The sequence below is a fragment of the Rhinolophus ferrumequinum genome, chromosome 11 (assembly GCF_004115265.2).
Source record: "Rhinolophus ferrumequinum isolate MPI-CBG mRhiFer1 chromosome 11, mRhiFer1_v1.p, whole genome shotgun sequence".
In the NCBI taxonomy this organism is placed as follows: domain Eukaryota; kingdom Metazoa; phylum Chordata; class Mammalia; order Chiroptera; family Rhinolophidae; genus Rhinolophus; species Rhinolophus ferrumequinum.
In genome coordinates, this window is record NC_046294.1 from 86,835,398 (window position 1) to 86,854,916 (window position 19,519).

A 19,519-nucleotide genomic window follows, 5' to 3' on the forward strand; every position below is an offset into this window, starting at 1 on the left:
CCTTGGTGCTACCAGCACCATGCTCTAACCAACTGCGCTAACCAGCCACCCCCAGGTTGGTAAATACTTAATTGCTCAGAGCTTAAGGTGGGGAAGGGCTGATCTAATGGAAATGGAGGGGCTCCGGGAGAGTGGGGAAGATTAAGCTGAGCTGGGAGCTGCTCTGGGCACTTCTTCACCACCACTGCTAGTCTGTCGTTCTTTTTCAACTCTTTTAACGCCTTCAGTACCTTCTGCCAAATTGTATGGGTAGGACCTAGGCTTTGGAAAAACTGAGGTTAAGTGAGAAGGAAGCCATAGTACCAACGATGGCTACCGTTTCTTAAGTGCCCACTGGGGCCAGCCACTCTTCACATAAACCAACTCTTCAGAAAATATAGTATCTGGCTCAGGACGTTTAGGAATGAACTAAGTGATGGGACTGGGGTGGGCTGAGGTGTGCAGCTCTGGGCCCTAGATGGAAGTCGGCTCTTCTCCTGCTCTGTTTCCCCGGGTTGACTTGGCTCCCAGCCTCCCCTACTCCCTTATTTTATCACTCTATCCTTGAGGCCTGGCTTTTTATCTCTAGTTTTTCTCCAGTTCTGCTCCCATGGAGAAGGGCTTTGAGACCATAGCTCCAAAAGGAGGTACCTCCCATACCTTCCCTAAGAGACCCCCAGCACACTGGAGTGCAGGGCCTGGCCCATTGTGGGGCCTCTGTCGGGTGACTGCTGAGTCCCTAACCTGGGATGTGTCAGCTGATGTTCCTGTTGCACCCCAACCCCAACCATCTGTATCCAGAGGAAACCAGGTTGCACCTTGCAGGGGAGCAGACGCCACACAAAGAATGCCTTTTGGGTGGGGGTGGGAGGAGAGGCTTTATCTGGCCTTTGACCTGTGTTACAGGAGGAGAGGGTTATGGTTGCTTCTATGTTTATGCATGAGTCCCAGAGAATTTCACCGCCACCCACAGTAAGCTGCATTCTCCCAAAGCAGGGCCCCAGAGTCCTCAAAGTGTCAGGAGAAAGGATGGTGCTCTGCTCTCTCCCTTCTCCTCCGGGGGGATGGGCAGGGGGGTGGCGCAAGGGCAGGCTCAGCAACAGGCGTCGGGGAGCCTCCCGAGGGCCGGCCGGGCCCCCCAGCCTGGGGGACACACTCACCGTCCTCCTTGGTCTGGATGTAGAGCACACTGCTGCGCACGCCGTCCCCGGCCTGGGTATAAGCCAGCACCTGCACGCTGTAGTTGGTGAATTTCTCCATGCCGCGCAGCTCCACGCGCTCCCGTGTGGTGGTGATGTTCTGCATCTCACCCCATTCTGTCAGAGACAGGCAGCCTCTGAGTGAGGCCCAGACTGACCACACTATGGTCCCCCGGCTGCTGCCCCTCCACCAGCCTGGGCTCCTGTCAGGACTGCTTCACTGGGCTCAGACCTTGATTGCGTGTGGTGGCAACTAGGGGCAGCCTCCACCTCAATGTACATGGGGGCAGATTCGGGGCACTGCTTCCAGGCCATACCTTTCCCCAAGAGGCGCCACTAGGGTGAGTGGCATATGCTGGCCTGTTCTTAGCCCCCAGCCGACATTGCACCAAATTCAACTGAATACTCTCTTTGTAGAATACTTCCATCTCTCCATCCCTCTAAGCGACGTGCTCCCCTTGACCATCTAACCCCTTCTCCATGTGAGGGACCCCAGGAGTGACTTGGACCTGGCGGGAGCCCAGGCCATTGGGATGGTCAGCAGCCAGTCGTCCTTGCTGCCCCGGTGCCTCCTGGGGCTCTCACAGCTCCCTAGGCAGTGCATCAAGCTGGGTGATTTGTGATAGGCTGAGGCTGTCTCCACAGCATGAGGATGCTCCTGGGCCAGCACCCTGATCTCTCAATACGACAGTGTTAAGTCCTCATTACTTTCTTCCACCACGGAGGACACCCAGCCTTCTAAGAACTCTCTCAGAGAACCTGGATGGGTTGGTGGAGCTGACAGCCTCAGCCAGGAAGGGCCAGGCCTTCCTCCCGCTCAGTGAGAATGCATCATCCTCGTGCTGTCAAGGAACCTGACGTAGACCCTGAAGAGCTTAGAGAAAAGGTCCCATGGGAGGGCCAGAGTTTTCGACAGGCACCTGAGCTGACAACCCTCCCACTGGGACTACTGGACTTGTAGAAAGACGGGCCTAGACACTGGCTGAGGACAGGCCTTATAGAAGCCCAGTGCCTGCAAACCCACCCTAGCACCTCCCCGGGACCTGGTGTAGGCAAAGAGTCCAAGGCCCAGGATTGGGCCAGAGGAGAGTTGCAGCCTGCCAGGGTCTGGAGGGTAAGAATGCCATGCTCAGCTTGAGGGGACTCTAGTAAGTGTGGGGGAACTTCGGAGGCCTGAGCAGTGAGACCCTTTTCCAGGAGGGCAGACCTGTCTAGGACTGGAATCAGAGAAAGACCCAGGAAGAGGGGAGCATGGCCAACAATCCAGATGACCTTTGGAGATTAGAGAGGCCCATGCCTTCCTCACCTGGAGGGGTGGAGCTGGGGAAGTGCCTAGGCTTAGAAAAGAAGAAGCAAGTTCTGGAAAAAGAGGGACCACCCATTACTTGGCTCAACACAGATATATGAGGCCATCCCACAGCAAAAGAACTTGGGAGACCTTGAAATCAAACCCCTGAGTTCCAGGCCTCTGTGCTTTTGGAGGAGACAGTGGGGGTGGTGGCAGAGAAAGACACTTCCTGTTGGCAGTGTGTCTGGGCAGAGCGTATCCAGGAGGGGAAGGAGAGGGCAGCTGCCCTGGAGAGATGGCTGTGAGCAGGAATCCCAGGCCTTCCAGGAAAGAAGAGAGGGGCCAGAGGCTGGTGGCTGAAAGCTCAGGATCTGCGGAGCAAACTCACTGTAGCCCTTTGTGGCCCCCAGTAGAACATTTCCAGAGTTAGGGATGCTGGTTCTCTGGCTGGCTTCCTGCAGACTTCCTGGTCACTACCAGGTCTGTGCACCCCAGTGGGCACGGCTGGGTGTGTTCGGGGGGGCTACACAAGCCTTTTTGTTTTTTTTTTTTCTTCAGGAACTGGTATTTATTATCAAAGTCATATTCGATGTCAACAAGATGCCACAACTGCAAAAAAAATTGCGCACATTGCAATCTCAATGCAAACAGTCAAATGGAACCCCAGTCATTAAAAAAGTAATTCAAATTACCCCAAAAAGCAACTGAATTTTTTAAACATCTTTTTACATCCAGCCAACAAATTAAAATGGTTAACAAGAAAAAATACAAATTCAGAGATCTGGTATCGATGTTTAAAAAAGGCAACTGCTTAAGCATTTCTATCGATTCGAACATCAATCTCTCGGCCACTCAGCTTCATCCCATTCATCATCCGGCAGGCTCTCTCAGCCACCTCTGGCGACTCAAACTTAACCACACCGCACCCCTTGGACTTCCCATTCTCCATCTTGATGTCGGCATACAGCACGTGGCCACATTCGTTGAATTTGTCCTTTAGCATCTTCCATGTAAAATCAAATGGGAGGTTTCTCACAAATATCTGGCAGGCCTTCCTGGCCACCCCGGGAGCATGGCCTCCAGCTCCACCAAAGGAACCTGTGAAGCTTCCTCCGAAGTTGCCACGCTCTATCTCAATGGCGCAGTCAAAGCTGGCACCGCCACCACCACCCATAGCCAGGCCCATGCGCTCAATGCCAACGCCCAGGGCCGGGCCCATGGAAGGACCCATGCGCTCCAGACTGTTGGCGCCCATGCGCTCCAGGCTGGTGGCCATGCGATCCATCACAGGGCCCATGCGCTCTAGGCCAGCCCCCATGCCTGCGGGCACCATGCGCTCCATGCCCAGGCCCATACGCTCGATGGCAGGGCCCATGCGCTCCACACCAGAGCCCATGCGCTCAATGGTCTGGCCCACACAGTCGATGGGTGCGGCCATGCGCTCGAGGCCAAAGCCCATGCCGGCACCCATGCGATCCACGCCAGACCCTATGCGCTCCATGGTCTGGCCCATGCGCTCGATGCCGGAGCCCATGCACTCGGAGCCCATGCGGTCCATGACCAGGCCCATGCGCTCGATCTCAGAGCCCACGCGCTCCATGCCGTGGCCCAGGCCTGCGCCCATGCGCTCCATGCCAGCACCCCCAATGCGGTCAATGCCAGGGGCCATCCTCTCGATCCCGGGGACACTGCTTCCACCTCCACCGTTTAATCTGCCCATGTTCATCCCAGATCCAAACCGACCCATGTTTTCCATACCGCCACCAAAGGGTCCCTCCATGCCTCCCATTTTATTTATTCCAAATCCTATGCCTTCCATTCCCATTCCTGCGGGCCCTATGTTTCCCATGCCAATGCCTTTGTTCAGGTGATTGGCATCAATAGGCTGCCCTCCTGGTCCTAACCCCATGCCAATACCACCAAGTCCATGGGGAAGCTGTTGAGGACGTTCAGGAGGGAAAAAATCCCCCTTTGGCAAGGCCCTCTCACCCATTTTCACGTGCATTGGTCTATCAAATAGCAGTTGGCCATTAAACATAGATATAGCTTGTACAGGTTCAATGGACTGTTCAAAAGTAACAGTGCCTATTCCACGACTTTTCCCATCTTTATCTTCTAGAATGTCTGCTCGGACCACCACACCAGCCATGCTAAAAACTTCCTTCAGTTTCTTCCAGCCAACTTTATAATCCAGATTTGCTACAAAGACTGTGCTTCCAAGTCTTCCAGCCTTTTGCATTGCTGTCCTGGCATGTTCACCATCAGGATCTTCTTTGACTTTCAGTGGTCTTCCACTCAGACTATGCTTGTTTAGAACTTCAGCAGCTTTTTTCATGCTCTCTTCCATCTTGAATTCAACAAGGGCACGTCCCCTTGACTTTCCTTCAGCGTCCATCAAGAGCTCCACGTATGTTACCTCACCAACTTTTTCTGTAACCAGGTCTTTAAGTGACTGCCATTTCACACCAAAAGGTATGTTTGTAATGAAGGCTCTGTATCTTTTGGTTGGATTGGCCTATGGCTCAAAGCGATTGCCTCCTCTTTTTATGTTTTTCTCCTTCCTCTTCTCATGCTGAGTAGGTCGTTCTCCTTCACCTTCCGGCCCGGAGCCCCGTCGCCGCCCGGCCGCCGCTCTCCCGCTCCATTTTGGGCTCCGTCGCCGCCACCTCGGCCGCCGCTTCGACCCCTGCGGCCATTTTCTCCGCGTCTGGCTTTTTTCCACACAAGCCTGTTTGGACCAATGCATCCCAGGGGAAGGAAGGCATCCAAAGGGCTGGGACACTGTCTTGGTTTTCCCGCATCTGCCATTCCTGCCCCAGCTCCGCGTGGGCGCTTGCCCGCCCTTCTCCAGCGGCTGTGCAGCTCCTCCCGCACCCGCGTGCCTCACTGCCTGGCCACGGCCGCTCTCCCGGGTTCTGCGGACCCTGCCTCCTCCTCTAGCCCCTTCAGCCCTAGGTGGTAGTGGCTTCCTGCAGCTGCAAGTCTCAGGTGCTCTACCCTCCCTGCACACCCCTCTGGAAGCAGTGCCTTCATTAAACTCGCTTCAGTTGACCCCTTTGAGTATGCCAACTGGTCCCTGCTGAGACACCGACGGACACGGTCATCAAGGCCTAATACCAACACATTACATTAGAAAAGCAAATATGCCCCTATTACCAATCAAGTCATTCCCAAACTTACTGCTGTCTGTCCCCCCCCCCCCCAGGGACAACCGTGGTCCCTGGCTCTGGTCCAGGATAATACATGCAGAAGAGGGGACTGCACTCCCACTCGACATCCACGGGCAGATGCTCCCCTCTCACTAAGCATGGACGCAGACCCCACCACACTGCGCCTCTCACGCTGAGACCCAGACATCATTCCCAGCAGACTCACCCCCATCAATGTAGAGGGACCAGAAGATGACCCTGTAGCCTTTGAGGACGCCATTGAGAGTGCTGCGTGGGGGCTCCGACCAGGAGATGACGGCCACGTCAGACGTGATGGACAAGGCCCGGACATTCTCAGGGGGTTGGCTGGGCACTGCAAGGGGAAGGGGAGAAGCCAACAGCCCAGTCAGGGAGGTAAAACACCACATACGTGTCCCAGGCCAGGCCCTGCTGCCCCGTCAGAGGAACTTCAGGTTAGGTAAGTGGAGGGACCTCTCTGCTCGGTGAGAGATCAGAATGTTAGCCAGGAAGTGAACCAACTCTCCTTTCCTGGAGATTTGGGTAAAAGAGATCTTTACAGACTTGGTTCCCTGTTCTCCGGGAGTTACGTCCCTGGTTCTGGGTAAATGGTGGGGGAGGAAGGTGATGAACTCTGGGCTCGAGCCCCTGGGAATTCACCAGTGGGCACGACAGCCCAGGGAGTCCACCTCTGCTGACCATGGCAGAGCCTGGAAGACCTCAAGCCATCCCTGGGGTATCTGTGATGGATGATTTTGTCTGATGGCTGCCAGCCCTTAGGTGTCACCTGACCAGGGCGTCTGAGCCAAGGCCTGGCTCTAGGTACCCTTGTGTCCTTGTGCCAAGCTGAGGGTAAGGAAAAGAACAGAAGAGGATTTCAGTTAATCCTGATGAAGAGGAAAAGAGTTTCCACAGACCCCTTGGGCCTTCTGGGATCACTACACCTTTGTCCCCCCTCCAATGCCTCTGATGATGGGAAAACACTCTCTGAGACCAGCTTCGGTGGTGGGCCCTGCCTTGAACCCTCTCCCTTTGAGCTTTCCCTAAGTTCCACTCCGGGGTTGGCCCTGTGCAGCTCACCCTTTCTGAGATGACACCAGGCCCCAGTAGCCACCTTGGCTAGGGAGAGCTAGGGTGGCACTTCCCGCTGGTTTCCGAGGAGCCAGAGGGCAAGAGGAAAGGCTGCATCTGCTTCGCTTTGAGTGGGAGAAAGGAGGCACAGGCTGGATGAAGGTAATTAGATCCCGTTGCCCCACAAGAGGCAACTCTAATTTTTATGAGCATTTAAATGATAATATATCATCCTAACGATCCTCTTTGAGAATGATTATTGTTTCATATTACTTAGGTGTAAAAATATAAGCACCATGTAATTAGGGACCCAGTGTAATAAACTAATACAGATCGCCCGTTTGAACAAAATGAAGGTAATATAATTATGGAAAAGACACTATTGCTAAAGCAGGGGCCCTTGAATACCCCAGGAAGAGCGCTAATATTGCCAGGAAACGATCAGGATCTGACAGGCTAACGAGGGCCTTAATTAAGTATGAAAAACTGCTGAGCAAATGCTGCTGGAAACTTTTTTTCCCCTTCTCCTTTGTTTGGAAAATGACTCCACAGCCCATGCTGATCTCGCCCTATTGGAAATTCCAGGTCCCTCCAAACCCCAAAGCAAAGGAAGTGGTGCCTTGATGGAGGCCAAAAGTGGGCCCAGCCTGGCTGTTTCCTGGCACGACTCTGGGTGGACAGGAGCTTCGGATTTTGTTGGGCCTGCGGTGTGGGCTTGGGCCAGCTGTTCCCCCTGGACGTGCCTTCCCGAGCATCCTGCATCCATATCACTTGGTCTTGCATCCAGCCTTGCTCCCAAGCAAGAGGGTAACCACAGAAAGAGTGTGGGATTCAGGGTCAGGCTAGCATTTTGATCTGGGTTTGTTTCTTTACCAGATAGGCAATTCTGGACAGCTTACTTCACCTCCACAAGCTTTGGCTCCTTTTATGGATAATGACCCAGCTGTTAGTGCTTCATTCACACAGGTGCTTCCTGCACCAGCATCAACAGAATCACATGGGGGATTTATTAGAAATGCAAATTCTTGGCCCCCACCCCAGACCTGATGAAGCAGAAGCTCCAGGGGAGGGCCCAGCAATGGGACTGATGTGCAGTGTTAGAGTATTACATGACAAGCTGATCTTCCTTACCCCAGCCAGACCTGTGGCCAGCATCACAGAAGGGATGGGCCAGTGTGGGGATGGTATGGGTGCAGGATTGGGGAGCGGGTGGGGGAGCTGACTGCAGTTAGCTCTTCCTGGGCTTTTCTGTGCCTCTCTGTTTGCTATCTGCCTTTCTGTCTTTTTGTGTTCTCCTTTCTTCCCAGGGGCTCAGGGCTCTGGGGACTATAGAAGTCTGCTGCTTCTCAAAGCCCAGCTTGTGCCCCAAAGCCATTGAAGGAGGATCTCTGGGGATAAAGCCGGGCATCAGTATTTTTAAAGCTCCTCAGATAATTCCAATTTGTAGCTAAAGAACAATTGGGATGAGCTAGTCTACTCTGAGGTATTTCTGACCTGATGCACTCTCCCTCCCAAGGCTTTCTGCATATTCAGAGGAAGAGGTGGGAAGAGGGTACTGCTTAGCTAAAGGAATGACTCATCAATGGTGGAATGCTGGGTGTTCTGATGGGGAAATGGCATTATGCTTTCAGGGCAGTCAGTCCCCTCCCTCCGCTGGGGGCAGGCTGAGACTCAGCGACAGGTTTTAATCTCAGACCCTGGTTTTGGGCAAAGGCATCAAGAACAAAACTTGAGAGAATGCTCTCCTTTTTCTTTATTCTGCTCTTGGGGGGAGGGGGGTTGTGGGCAACCCAGACCCATCTCTGGGGGTCAACAAGAGCCATGTCTTCTCTCTGAACCTGGCACAGGCTCAGGTACCAGCTGCTCTTCTCTGTGATTTTAGAGCAGGCACACACCAGCTTCCTACTGACCCTCTCCCCTGGGAGAAACTGAACCCCTTAATTTACTCATCAGAGTTTGGAGTCCTCTCCAGTCATCAAAGAACCAAGGTTTAAAGACCGGGCTCTAAATCCTCTGCCACATGGTCCTTGGGATTTCTTAACTCCACAGCCTCAGCTCAGGTACTTAAAACAGATGGTTGACCTTTTCAGCCCAGAAGTACAAAGGTCTTGGCCTCTGCCCTTTTTCCAACCTGGAGGCTATAAGGGAGGAGAAACAGGACTCAGGGTTTAGAGGAAAGAGCATGGGGAGAGAGACGGGTGAGGTGAGGTCCAGAATGAGGGAGGGAGAAAAGGCAGAGGGCGAAGCATGGATAGAGAGCATGCGGACAGGTGCTCAGACCGGCCAGCAGTTCAACAGGCAGATTGAGGGACAGAGCATCAGCAAGTGATGGATAGAGAGACAGCCAAACGGATTGAGAGGTCCGAGGTGCTTGATGGACCAAGCGCTTATGAAGGAGCCAACGGGCAAGAGGAGGGGGAAGGATCCAGGGAGCCTGAGGGACCACAAGACCATGATGGCACCCAGGAGTGAGTAGAAGGGCCCCAAGCCCTCCCTGGAAGCCCTGCCCCCGCCCAGGGCTGGGATCTGCACCCTCTTCCCTCTGCGGGTGCCCTCACCATCCTCCAAGGTTGTGGCATTGATCTCGCTGGACGAGGGCCCCGTGCCAGCCCGGTTGAAGGCCTGGACCACCACCCCATATTGGGCGAACTTCTTGAGGTTGTCCAGGGTATAGACCTCGCTGTCCCCGGTAGCCTTCATCTCCACGATGCTGTACTGCCCGTTGCTGCCAGGACTGTTCTCTCTGTAGCCGATCTGGTAGCCCCGGATGACGCCATTCTGCAGCTCCTTCTTGGGCGCCTGCGAGTGTGGGTGGGGGAGGGGTAGACAAAGACACAGTGACACTCTGAAGCCAATGTCAGATTATGTCACTCCTTTGCTCCCAACTCTTCCAAGGCTCCCATCTCACTCAGAATGAAAGCCGAAGTCCTTACAACGGCTGCACAATCCGATGTGCTCTGACCCCATTGCCTCATCTCCTCCACCCGGTGCTGGCTACACTCCAGCAGCCTGGCCTCTGTGCGGCTCACACCACCTGGGGAACACTCTTTCCTTGGATATCCACATGGCTTGCCTCATCACCTTTGTGGTGTCCTTGCTGAAATTCCCCCCCCCCCCCTTTTTTTTAATTGGGGAATACTGGAGAACAGTGTGTTTTTCCAGGACCCATCCATGTCAAATTGTTTTCAAACTAGTTGTGGGGGTGCAGCTCAGCTCCAAGTCAAGTCGTTTTCCATCTAGTTGTGGAGGGTGCAGCTCACTGGCCCATGTGGGAATCGAACCAGCGACCCTGGTGTTACGAGCACTGTGCTCTAACCACTGAGCCAATCGGCTGCCCCGAAATTCCCCTGCTTAACACGGTCTTCTTTAAGTTCTTATGTGAGACTGCTCCCTGCCCTGTTCCCCCGACTTCTGACATTTCTTCCAGCTTTAGGTTTCTCCACTGTACTAGCATCATCTGACATCCTAGGTATTTTACGTATGTGTTTGACTATATGTCCCCATTAGAATGCAAGCACCACGAGGATGAAGATGTTGTCTGTTTTGTTTCCTGCCATCCTCTGTGTCTAGAATGGTACCTGGCCTACAATAGGCACTCAGTGCATATTTACGGAATGAACGGATAGGCATATCAGTTGACATGGGCTCACAGGCCTGGTAGAAATGGAACAGCAGACAAAAAAGTAACCAGATGGAGAGGAGGGTGAGCAATTAGTTGGAATAAAAAGAAAGTCCCAAGACACCACTCCACACCTATTAGGTGGCTATTATAAAATAATGGAAAATAACAAGTGTTGGGGAGGATGTGGAGAAACTGGAACCCTTGTGCACTGCTGGTGGGAACGTAAAATGCTGCAGCCACAGTGGAAGACAGTTTGGCAGTTCCTCAAAAAGTTAAACAGAGAATTACCATATGATCCAGCAATTCCGTCCTTGGTATATACCCAAAGGAATTGAAAGCAGGGACTCAAACAGATATTTGTACATCCATGTTCATAGCAGAATTATTCACAACAGCCAAAAGGTGGAAGTAACGCAGGTGTCCACTGACAGATGAGTAGGGGACCAGAATGTGGTATGTACATACAATGAATATGATTCAGCCTTAAAAAGGAAGGAAATAGTGATACGTGCTATGACATGGATGAACATTGAAAAGATTATACCGAATGAAATAAGCCAGACACGAAAGGACAAATGCTGTATAATACTACTTCTATGAAGTACCTAGAATAAGCAAATCCGTAGATACAGGAAGTAGAACAGAGGAACTAGGGGTGAGTTGGTGGGGAGTTATCATTTAATGGGCACGCAGTTTCTGTTTGGGATGATGAGAAAGTTCTGGAGATGGACAGTGGCTATGGTTGCAGATTATGAATGTACTTAATGCCAATGAACTGTACACATAAACATGGTTAAAATGGCAAATTTTATGTATATAAAATGATATATACATTTTACAAGTTAAAAAAAAAGTCCTTGACTTTTCTGTGGGCCTAGCCCCTCTTGGAGATGCAGCTGGACTACCCTGGACATCCTGTCCCAGGGCTGAGGCCTGAAGCCAGCGCCTCGATGGAGGGACGGAAATGGGCAAGGACACGCAGGTGGGAAGGGGGCATTTTGGAACTCCGGCTAGGCTGGCAGGAATGAAGGACTGATCCCAGTAGGCCCGGCGAATGGAGGAACCTCCACTGGCATCAGTCTGGGGACTGGAAAATATATTCTCACCCCAAGTTTGAATCCTGGTGCACACCCTTCCCCTCCACACATACACACACGTGAGCACACACAAGATCCCAATATATCTCCTCACATCCAGAACCAGGAACACACACATCCAGACCCACCAAAGCAAACAGCCCAATCTACACACCTACCCTCCGCCCGACGCATTAGACACACACACAGAAAGTGGATCCTTTAAGGAGTGGACCTGCCCATCTATAAACTGAGAGAGAGCACCCACCCTGTGCACACAAAAACAGCTGGAATCAGGGTTTTAAAGATAATGAAGTTAATTTAATAGCCCACCTTTTATTGTACTAAAAAATAGTGAGATCAAAAGCAATTAAGTTAGTAAAACAGTCCCACTGTTGTTTTTTTTAATTCAATGAATGTTTTAAATGAATTGCATTTTTAAGCTCACTGTTAACTCAATAAAATGAAGTTTTTAATTTAACATAATTGTTTTGAACTCACGAAATAGGTGTGTGTGTATTTAATTGACTTGACTTTTTGTTAATGCCTGAGTAATGTTTCTGTCTGCACTTGGGCAGTGCTGTTCGCTAGTTTGTAAGTAGGTAAGTTTCTGAGTCTGGGCCTCGTATCTGCACACATATGTGTCTGCACACTCACACACACAGAAAGGCATCTATTCTAGACACAAACATATCTTCAAGACCCCTTTGTCTTCATACTGACGTGCGCTGACGTGTGCTGTCATATTACATATACACATCCTTACTGACACACATTCTGGTATACACATCATTAGGCAAAGACACACAAGCCCGCATACCCAGAGCCACCTATACCACGATGTACACCTGTATACAGCGTCATGCAAGCTTCGTTCACCTGAACATACACTGACAGAGGCCATAGATCGGCATCCAGGCATACCCTGCTACATACACTTGTGTATGCACACACAAACACATAGACATGCACATAGTTATATGAATCCGGACAGAGCTTCCCTCCTTCCGCACTATCTCCTTTTTCCTTTCCTTCTCTCTCTCCTCTCCCCTACACCCTCACCCCCCACCCTCAAACGGGAACACTCAGGATTTAAATCAATCTTAACAATATTTCTCTGAAGCATTAAGAAATCAATAGGGCTGATTGCAAATTTATGTCATAAAGCAGTAGCGATCCATCTCGTAGAAAGAGTCTTAAAATGAAGTGACTTATCTTTCAAGTGAATCTTTATTTTTCATTAATCTGTTTCTTGGTGTTAAAAAAAATCCCCTGAGAAGTCAGCCCAAAATTTATTGACGAGCTGGTTCATTCTGAACTTCTAACTTTCTAATCAATTTTATTTTTCATTATGAGACTTTGGAGAAATAAATCTGATTCTAAATTTTTATCGACCTCCAGGTCGGAGCTTTGTAGCCAACTGTCTCAGTTTTACATACTTATTCATTCCTGCCCCCACCTCCTGGCTTCCTTGGAGTATTCCTAGGAAATGAGTCCAGAGTCAGGATGCACATAAGACTTGGGGATTGGACTCCTGCTTTACCCCCAATTTCTGAGGAAAGCCCTGGAGCCCAGATCTGAATGTGGATGGGAACCATGGCTCCCGGTTTCTACAAGTCGGGCTGGTCCCCAGGAAGGACTGTCCAGCCCCTGCCCCACTTTCATCCTGGTTACTTCTCTGGGGAGGGAAGGAACCAGGCTCTGCTGCATTGTGTGTGTGTGTGTGTGTGTGTGCATGTGTGTGTGTGTGTGATACAAACAAGTATAGTATTTTTAGGGAAAATATCACTAGGCCCTTCTGAATCTCTCCCATTCTCAAATCTATCTTTTGGAAAGACCCAGAAGGACGACTAAAGCACCTGGCCTTTTTAGGAGTTAGAGTCGGAAAATGATGTTGGACATTTGAGCCCAGAGGTAGGTGAGGCAACCCCCAATCCCCACTGTTGAGATGGGAAAGTTCCAAGAAGAACAACACAGATGGGCCCTAAGAAAGGGGTGTCTCCCCCAAATCCAGCAGGCTGTGGTGGGGAGACTGGGCGGGGGCTTCCGACTGTGTGTTTAAGTCCTGCTCCTGTCACTAGTTGAACGACTGTGGGCAAGTGTCCCCTCGCATGTCTACATCATGGCCTCCTCATATGGACGGGGATAAAAACGCTTCTGTCCACTCTACTCCACAGAGACAGAGGGTCGCATAAATTAGTGTAAGCAAATACTTGGACACTAGAAAATGTAGTGCAACAGGAAGCCATCAGCATTGTTAACCCTTCTGTGTCCATGGCAGGGATATGGCAATAAAGCTGCAGTTACCCACTGAAGCGTTTCTTGGACCTACACAAGGTTATTTTGATCTGCTTCTCTGCCCAAGTGTGGAATCTCTATGATTTTCCTTAAGTGACAGATTCTTCAGACACCCTCTAGATTTTATAAGTTTCTGCCCTTTAGAAATGGCTGGAGCACATACTGGTCTGTTTTCTCTATAGCTCCGCCACCCCCAGAGATAAGGAGGGCAGTTATTTTCATCCTGGTTTTACAAAGGAGGAAATTGGGACCTGAAAGGACCAAGCCCCTTGTCCAAAGCCTCACTGTGAGAAGACAGGGGATGGCATCACCCTACTGCCCAGATCCAGTCATAGGCCCAGGATGAAGGTGAGACCCTGGCCTGTCATCTCCCTCATCCACAGGGCCCCCTTGAACTTTGCACAAAATCAAATCCAACTCCCAACCTGTGGGGTTTGGAGGACAGGCCAATGTAGTGGAAAAAAATACCTTCCCTACTTGGCACTGGCAAGGTCTTCATCCCACCCCATGCACTGGTCTTCATCAGAAGGCCCGGGTGGAGAAAAGCGTAACGGAGTGGGGCTTGGTGGGGGGACCCGCTCCTGTATCCTCCTCTCTTTCTTTCCCCACAGCGTCACTGGGTTTAGCAAAAAACAGGCACAGGCGTGAAGGGAGACCAGACCAGCTAACCTGCTGGGGCTTTGTTCCTGGGCTGAGGAGGGAAGAGGAAAAGAGGCACTTCGGGGAAGATACCTGCAACCTCACTTACCTTCCAGGTCACTTGGATGCTCTGAGAGGTCACTGGCTGCAAGGTGACATCCATGGGAGGCCCGTCGGGAGCTGGGGTGGGGGAGGAAGAACAACGTTACGGATCAAGTCTTGGAAAAAGAAAGAGTCCTATGTTCTCACTCTTTTCCTCCTGAGCTGGGGAGAAAGGAGACACTCATGTACAGAAACAGAGGACCTGTGATTGAGTCCCTGAAGCAATCGTGGGGTTTATGTCTCCTCTTAATTCTCCATGATTTTTTTAAAAGTTTGATAGCACGAAGTGTAGGCAAGGGTGTGTAGTGGCAAGAACTCTTATAAATTGATGGGACAGCAAATTGGTATGACACTTTGGAAAGCATTTTGGCGGGTTTTTTTGTTAAAGGTAGAAGTATGCCTATCTGATGACTGTAATTCTATACCTGCTTATATCCCCTAGAGAAACTCACAAACCTGTGTACTAGCATACAAGTACATGATGCTCGCAGCTCCAAACTGTAAGCAAATGCCCACCTGCAGCAGAATGGACAAATGGACTGTGATATCGGCACTCAGTGGAATACTATACAGCACTGAAAATGCACAAGCGATACTAGCTGTACTAACAACATGAAGCTCGCAAAAAATTTTTGATCAAAACAAGGAAGAAACAAAAGAATATATGAAGTATGAGTTCGTGAATACATTCTATTGGAAGACAGGCAAAACTAAACTATATGGTTTGTATGTATATATGTTGTGGTGGCAATATAAAAAAGCAAGAAAGTTAAGATACTGGCTACTTCAGTGGGAAGGTTTTGGTTATGATTGGGAAGAGGAGTAGAGAGAACCTCTGGCGTGCTGATAATTGATAATGTGTATTGGTTATCCTACTTTTACTTTACTATTATTTGTAAAACTGCACATATATGTTATATGTACCTTTTGCATTATTTTATATTTCACAATAATTAATAAAAGAAAATATAGCAACAGAGATCTTGTTTAAACTTTCAGGAAAACTTCATGACAAAAGTCGCAGAATAGAATCCAGTGCACTAGTGCACTAGTACCGCATCCTCTGCAGATCTCGCGCGTCTGTCTTTTCCAGACAGGCTGGGGCCAGGGCAGTGGGGCAGAACCATGGACCGCTCCCAGAAGCCCAGGACCTAGAACCCCAGCAGACAACGGTCAATCTGAAGAGCCTCTGATGATCCAGAGGTAGACATGAACAAATCCTTTGGGATCTCGCCTTGCCTCTTCTAATTGCGAGCCCACTGCCAGTGGGCAGGGTACAGATGTGGGCCCCAGACGTCCCTGATCCCTGGGGCCATGGGCAGGGGTGGCAGGCAGAGGTGCTCACCAGCCTCCTCAGTGCTGACGGTGAGCTCCTTGCTTGGCTCACTGCGCCCAATCTTGTTGAAGGAGTACATGCGGATGCTGTACACAGACGCTGGGTGCAAGTCCACGATGTTGGCCTGGTTGATCGTGGGGGAGATGTTGCGTGTGGCCTGCTTGAAGTCCCAGGAATCTGCAGAGAGCACACCCATTTCACACCACAGCCAGGCAAACTCCAAGACCCTCCCCTGCCTCAAGCATCAACATCTCAATCTGAACTTTGATGTCCAGAAAAGGTCCAGCTCACATAGACTGCAGTGAGAGGGCACAGGCCTTAACGGTACAGAGTGCAAGGGGTCTGTTCCATGAAGCTCAGAGAGACCAAAGGATGCCTGAGGATGTGAGCAGCAAATGCACTGGATGGAGAGTCAGGAAGTCCTCTGCCCTGAGCCAGCTGGTGAACTCAAACCCCAGACGGGGGTCAGACGGCATGTTTCCCAAGGTCCTTTCCAAGATCACCACTTGCTGTCCCTGAGGGTTCGATTGACCTGTGCCTTTCTTCCTAGTCTCTCACACCACATAAGTGATCTGTTGTAACTGTGATACCCCATCCATCAGTGTTCCCAGTGCAAAGGGGGACGCCAAGTCTTCTCCCCCTTTCTCCTCTCTTTGTATGCTTCTGTACTTCCTTTCCTTGTGCATTTGTATAGGGGTGGTTTTGAGTGTGACTTGGTCTGTTGAGGGGACAGAATTCCCAGTCTAGCCCCAACCCCTTTCTCTCACTAGGAGAATGGTCTCTGACTCTTTAGGGTCAGACCAACAAAGGATTAGCATGTCCCTGATTTATTTGGGGGTTGGGGGCTAGCAGCCCGTTCCAGGGCTAATGTTTAGCAAAACTGTAGAACATGAAAAATACCAGCTAAATGCCAGGGATACTGTGACAGTAGACACCCTGCCCATCCAGAGGAATCCAGCCACTCTTTCAATGCATTTTTGCTGTGCACCTACTAGGGGATTTCAGAGAAAAACGGGAAGGTTTTCAGTTACAGCAATGCCTCAGTCAGGGCCTTCTAAACCCAGAATTCATAACTAGATCACTTCATTGGCACTGCACTTTGACAAGAAAAAAGGCAAACCACAAGGAAACAGGCTAATAGTAGGGCTTAGAAATCTTCCCAGGGGGTGTCCTGATGTCACTATCCAGTAATTTTTCCATGCCTTTTAAATCCACAGTAGAGGATCCTGAAAATTCTCAGTAGAAAAGATGAAATTGTATTCACTATGGCTTAATCCCAAAATCAGGAAAGAAGGCTACCACATTCTAGAATGACTCTTAGGAAGAGGTTTTTTGTTTTGTTTTGTTTTTTTAAAGCTAATGCCTGATAATCAGGAGAATCGTTCACCAGAAGAGACTATCCCATTCTCCCAGATTCTGGTTAATTGAGGTTTTGATGTTTTTCAAAACACCGCTTTTTAGCTGTGCAGGCTCAGCATCTGTGAAGGACACTGTCCCAGCTCCCCATGTGCAGTTTTGCATTTAATTCTTTGGTTTCATGAGCCAAAGCCACACATGGCAGGCTGCGGATGCTTACAATTACATTTTGTCCTTGTCTTTTAAAACACTCCAACCACCAGGAGAGTCGCTCTGGCAGGCTAAGCCAGAATTGCAAATATGCAGCCTCCTGCCTGCTGTGGGCTCCTCTTGGTTTGGGAAAGAATGGGCTAGCAACACGGAGGCAGGTGTTTGCTTCTCTCTGTGGCATCCAGGGTGCTGTTACCAGCTCACATATCATACTTGATGCTGTGTTTATATGAGAGGGACAGTGATCATGAGTTAGTGCATTCATATTGGATGAGTGCAGACAGAGGGAGGAGACCCAGGTGATGTGTTTGAACGCAGTGGGTGGGGCTAAGGAAAGGAGATGCTAATGTTTACCAAGCACCTGTGATGCGCAGGTGCGTTCTGGACAATGTAAACATTCCCCATGGACTCCTCACCCTCCAGGGGCATCAGCACCATAAATCCACAGTATAGATGACCCCCACGTCACCAAGCCCGATTCTCACTTGGCCTCTCAGGCGTGTTCAACACTTGGGCTTCTCCCTTCTTGCAACACTCTTCCCTTTGGTACCCTGATAAAACACTTTCCGGCTTTTCTCTTATCTCTTGGATCATTTCTTTGCTGTCTGCTTTGCAGGTGCCTCTTCCCTACCCTACCATTAATGGTTAGTTCTGCAAAGGTCCATCCTAGACTTCCCTTTTCTCACTCATACATTTTTCCTACGCATGGTTTCTATTTCCATCTATACACAGATAGCTCCCAGATTTGTACCCAGTCTGGGTCTCTCCTTTGAACTCCAGACCCTTATAGCCCAAGTGTTTACTTAACTTCTCCTCTTGGATGTTTCAAAGGCACCTCACACTCAACAGGTCCAATACAGAAGTGCTGACCATACACCTTGTAAACTCATTACCTTCCTGGGGTCCCTGTCTCAGGAAGTGGCACCACCATCCATCATGTTGTGCCAGAAACTTGGGTGTTATTCGTGACTCTTCTCTTTATTTCCCTATCAAGTCCTATAGCTTTTGTGTCCCAGGTATCTCTTGCATCTCTCCACTTCCCTCCATCTCCATCTCCACCCCAGGCCAAGCCACTGTCATCTCTCACTTGGACCCGGGAAATGACATCCTAACTAGCTAGCCTCCCAGCACCCATTGTGTGCCCCTTTCCATCTGTTCTCCACACTGCAGCCACCATTTGCTCTGCAAGTACGATTGCCACCTTTTACAGGCCAAATACTATCTCGGTGTTGACAATGGTCTTCCCAAAACAAATCTGATACTGCATCCTCTTCCATAAAACTCTTCAATACATTTTCTTTGTTCTTAAGATAAAGACAAAATTTCTTAACATGACCTAGGTAGGCCCTGCAACACCTTTCCAGCTTCATCTTTCACCACTCTTCTCTGCATTCCTACAGCATTTACAGGCCCTCTTCAATGCACAGCATCTTCTTCTGAGGGCTGATTGTTGGGAAATTGCCCAAGGAGACTCTAAGCTTCCTGAAGTCAAGAGACATGTCTAAAACTAAGCCTGTCTCCCCAACTTGGCATGTGTTGGGCACTTAAAACCCATTGCTGGTTTAGATCAGAGCCCTATTTTATCCTTTACTTGGGGCGTGGAGTTTCTCTGTATTTTGTAGTCACAGTAAATACCCTTTGCCTTTCCCTTCCTTGCCTCACTCAGCTGCCAATCATAGGAAAGTTGGGGGGGGGTGTCCCAGAGAGTAGCCTTTTTTTTTCTTCTGCTTTTCCCGGTCATTTGCAGGTGGAGTTGACCCTGTGTTCCTGAATCATCTTTGATGTTGGTACATAACTGCTCTCTCTCTCTCTCCACAACCCTTCCAGGCTAATGCGTCAGAGTCAAATCTGGAGGTGTCTAGCTGATTCTCCAGACTTGATCACAGTCATCTCTCTGACCCTGAAGAGTTGAAATCGGGGCCCTGTTTTCTTCCTTTTCCTTTTCAGCTCTCTCAGAGTGCTGAGCTGGCTTTGGCGAATGTTGTCTCTTTTAATATTCCCTTTCATAGGAGTCTGGCTTACCCAGATTAACATATTTCATTAAGGGCTCTCTCGCCCTTTCTTCATCAAAGGGTTTATGATGCAAAATATTCTTCTTAAAAACTAAGGCAGCGGCTGGGGAGATGTCAGCGCCTTCTATTCTGAGGGCTGCTTGCTAGGAGGGGCCTGGAGCCTT

General features: G+C 50.1%; 2 protein-coding genes across 3 annotated transcripts in view; both read right to left on the minus strand.

Moving 5' to 3' along the window:
• The window catches only part of DSCAML1 (DS cell adhesion molecule like 1), a 352,803-nt gene that overhangs the window by 28,197 nt on the left and 305,087 nt on the right, over nucleotides 1–19,519 (minus strand). For both annotated transcript variants that reach the window (XM_033121166.1, XM_033121167.1), the window contains exons 15-19: nucleotides 15,787–15,954; nucleotides 14,449–14,519; nucleotides 9,263–9,503; nucleotides 5,842–5,988; nucleotides 1,140–1,295 (exon numbers count right to left, since the gene is read on the minus strand). In XM_033121166.1, coding sequence (XP_032977057.1) covers nucleotides 1,140–1,295; nucleotides 5,842–5,988; nucleotides 9,263–9,503; nucleotides 14,449–14,519; nucleotides 15,787–15,954 — 783 coding nt within the window. The remainder of the gene's footprint in view (nucleotides 1–1,139; nucleotides 1,296–5,841; nucleotides 5,989–9,262; nucleotides 9,504–14,448; nucleotides 14,520–15,786; nucleotides 15,955–19,519) is intronic.
• LOC117030919 (heterogeneous nuclear ribonucleoprotein M-like) lies at nucleotides 3,063–5,162 on the minus strand. Its single transcript, XM_033121168.1, is given in 2 exon segments — nucleotides 3,063–5,090; nucleotides 5,092–5,162. Coding segments are annotated over 2 exon segments (1,884 nt in total). The 3' UTR covers nucleotides 3,063–3,277.